Raw genomic sequence first — 2,888 nt, forward strand, 5'->3', positions numbered from 1 at the left:
CTGAAAGCTTGTGTAGGTAAACGCATATTAGTATGGTACATTGCTTTTTCTCAATTAATAGTCAGTATTGCAGCCGAACCTGCAGTGTAACCATTCATTATGGCTCTGTGACACTTAGAGACTTTCTTAAGGGAGATAATAGTAATTATTGGTTTGCTGTAGTCTGGTTGTCCGGGGTGGGACGGCTCTCTCCCTTGAGAGATGGGCGCTGTCCAGGGTGCTGGAGATGCTGAAACGCAGAGGTGTAAAGGTCATACTTCTTTCTTTCTTTCTTTCTTTCTTTCTTTCTTTCTTTCTTTCTTTCTTTCTTTCTTTCCTGTCTCCCACGGGAACCGTTCATACATCACATTTGGGCACAGTGCCCCTCACCAACACATGTAGCTCTACCACCTAGATCCTCTCCAATCACTGAGACATGAAGAGCAATGTCATCCTTTTTCTTGGTATAGCATCACGTTAGTCTCGCGTCCTTTCTGCTAAACGAGCTTAGATTAGAAATACCTCAGCCCCCTTTTTAGAGTTCAGCTGTAGTGAGGTGGCGGTCGCTTTAAACTGAGCAGGCTTCGACGTCAGAGCCGTTTAAGACATGTGGTTTTGACATCCAATAGCCTGATAAGAGCTTTAGTACACCCCCCCCCCCCTTCTCGCAGGAGATCCCTCTGGTGAAGACCAGTGTAGACGGGAGTTAGCCACGGCTGCAAGATCACCAGATTCAATTAGGAGCGAGATTCCCTGCTCACACCTGCAGCAGCACTTCGTATTCCCAGCTAGAACCTCGATTTAGCGAACATGTCTGTAGCGGGGCTGAAAAAGCAATTCCACAAAGCCACTCAGGTAAGAAGATGCGGCGTACGGTGCTCCGGCTCTCACTAGATCTTCCACTTACAGTGTCACGTTGTCTGGGGGAGGAGGAGTGGCGTAAGGTTTGGAAAAGCAGAGATTCATCCCCAACACAGTGATGATTAATTCACGCTAAATGTCGCTGCATTAACACGCAGTGTTGTTGCGAGTCGTGCTCCATTTATCACCTACAACCTCTGGTGTTTTTGTGGTTCTGGGGTGCACTCCGCTGAAAACACTGGCGTGCTGCAGCACTGCACCAACGGGAGAATGCATCAGTCGTGTTTGACTCCGGTGGTTATTCAGTGCGTGACGGGGAAAACACGATAATTATTCAGTGCCACGCTTTTTGCGTGTCCATCTGGGAGCCAGATTGCACAACACTGTGATGACAGTGATGTCGGGAACGTCGGTTCTTCTCCGTACCCTTCAGATGACATTCCGCGCTGACAAGCATCGGAGCTGCAGCTCATGCTTGTCGCTCACTCTTGCAATGCGCAAGTTGTGGCCCTGAAATGAAGGACGAGTTAAATACAGGAGACACTCCGAGGCGCACCTCGTTATGCAATCGTTAAGTGCGCCTTGGCGGAAATCCGCTCCTACCAGCATCGGCACGCCATGACCTCTGCGCCCTCTAAATGCACTTATCGCCTTTTGCGGGACACCAGGTGATAAATTGAATTAAGCATTCCCCATCCATCACTGAATCATCGGTTATTATTATTATTATTATTGTAAGGCGCAAGCCCACCGCAAAGGTATTCTGTTCAAGGTTACCCAAAGCGCTTTCTCAACCCTCTCATTTTAGGCTAGTCGTGTATTATTATGTTATTTCAGGTCAAAGTGCACAACCTGAAGGTTTAATCACCTTTAACTCGGGAGCCAATCAGAGTGCTCTTAAGTGAGACCTTGAATGTATGGGCTCATCAGCAGCTCAAAGGCCTTGAGTGAGTTTTATTTCCTCTAGCTTGGAAACTTCGGGAGGTTTTCCATTTATAGGGCTGAGTCACAATGACACTGTCCATTAGCTTCAGGGCCCTCACTGCAAGACACACAGAGCCTGTGTGAGTCACACACACACACACACACACACACACACATGTGTGCCCTCCCCCTCATTGTTCAGCAGTTTATCCAATCTCAGAATGGCCTTAGTGACAAGTCTCACTTTGCATTGTTCTTCAACTTTATGAGCAGCTGTCTCTGAGATGGAGGGGAATAGTGCGTTGAATGTGACAGTAATAATCACATGTCTATTCAAGGTCTCTGCCTGGAGATACTGAACACTCTTAATTGCAGGTTGAAACTGACTAACTGAGAATTAAGTAGCAGCTCGTGAGGAGAGGAGTTTACTGAAACAATTGGCAGCTCGAGATCCAACATCGACATGCAGTAGACTCTGTTATTGTTTTTTCATTTGTTTTTCACATCTCCCAACATGAGTCATTTATATTAGTGCTAATGTCACACTGACATTTGTAAGGCCTGTGTTGATAATGAATCATACATTCTGACTGCATGTTCCCAAAGAGCAGTGCTTGCAGATCACCGCTAGGTGCGTTATGTTTGGAAGACTGGATCGGGTTCGAGTGTTAAATAAAAGACAAAGTGAAGTCATTGGGAACAATCTCAAATTGCTGTTAACACATTTCTCAGTCTTAATCAAGAGCTCATTTTATCTGATTTGAAATAGACAGCAGCCCACACAGGGCATTGGATGGCTGCACTGATTGTGTTAATTCTGTGTGATGAGTCTATTGTCACCCATTAGCACGCCCTCCCTCTCCTTGCAGATGTTCCTTTCTCGTCATCAGATGAATCTGTGTGTGTGTGTGTGTGTGTGTGTGTGTGTGTGTGAGAGTAAAAGAGAGGTGGGGATACACATAAGCATTTATATTTGTAAATATGCATAGATTTATGTGGATCTGTGCATGCATAAAGAGGTGTTGTTGACTGTCTAAATATGCAGTAACTGTATCTGAACTTGAAGATTTTTACTTGGTGCTGTCTTCAATAATCTGTTTTATTCCCAGTGTGATTTAATCAGC

The 2,888-nt window shown here is 45.5% G+C and overlaps 1 protein-coding gene across 4 annotated transcripts in view; it reads left to right on the plus strand.

Annotated features, from left to right (window-relative positions):
• The first annotated feature begins 646 nt into the window (after positions 1-646).
• sh3gl2a (SH3 domain containing GRB2 like 2a, endophilin A1) overlaps positions 647-2,888 on the plus strand; it is a 37,387-nt gene continuing 35,145 nt past the window's right edge. For all 4 annotated transcript variants that reach the window (XM_005726889.1, XM_005726890.1, XM_005726891.1 and 1 more), the window contains exon 1: positions 647-834. In XM_005726889.1, the coding sequence (XP_005726946.1) occupies positions 790-834 (45 nt within the window). In that variant the 5' untranslated portion in view covers positions 647-789. The remainder of the gene's footprint in view (positions 835-2,888) is intronic.

Source organism: Pundamilia nyererei, unplaced genomic scaffold (assembly GCF_000239375.1).
Source record: "Pundamilia nyererei isolate P.nyererei 1_Seehausen unplaced genomic scaffold, PunNye1.0 scaffold00022, whole genome shotgun sequence".
Lineage (NCBI taxonomy): Eukaryota > Metazoa > Chordata > Actinopteri > Cichliformes > Cichlidae > Pundamilia > Pundamilia nyererei.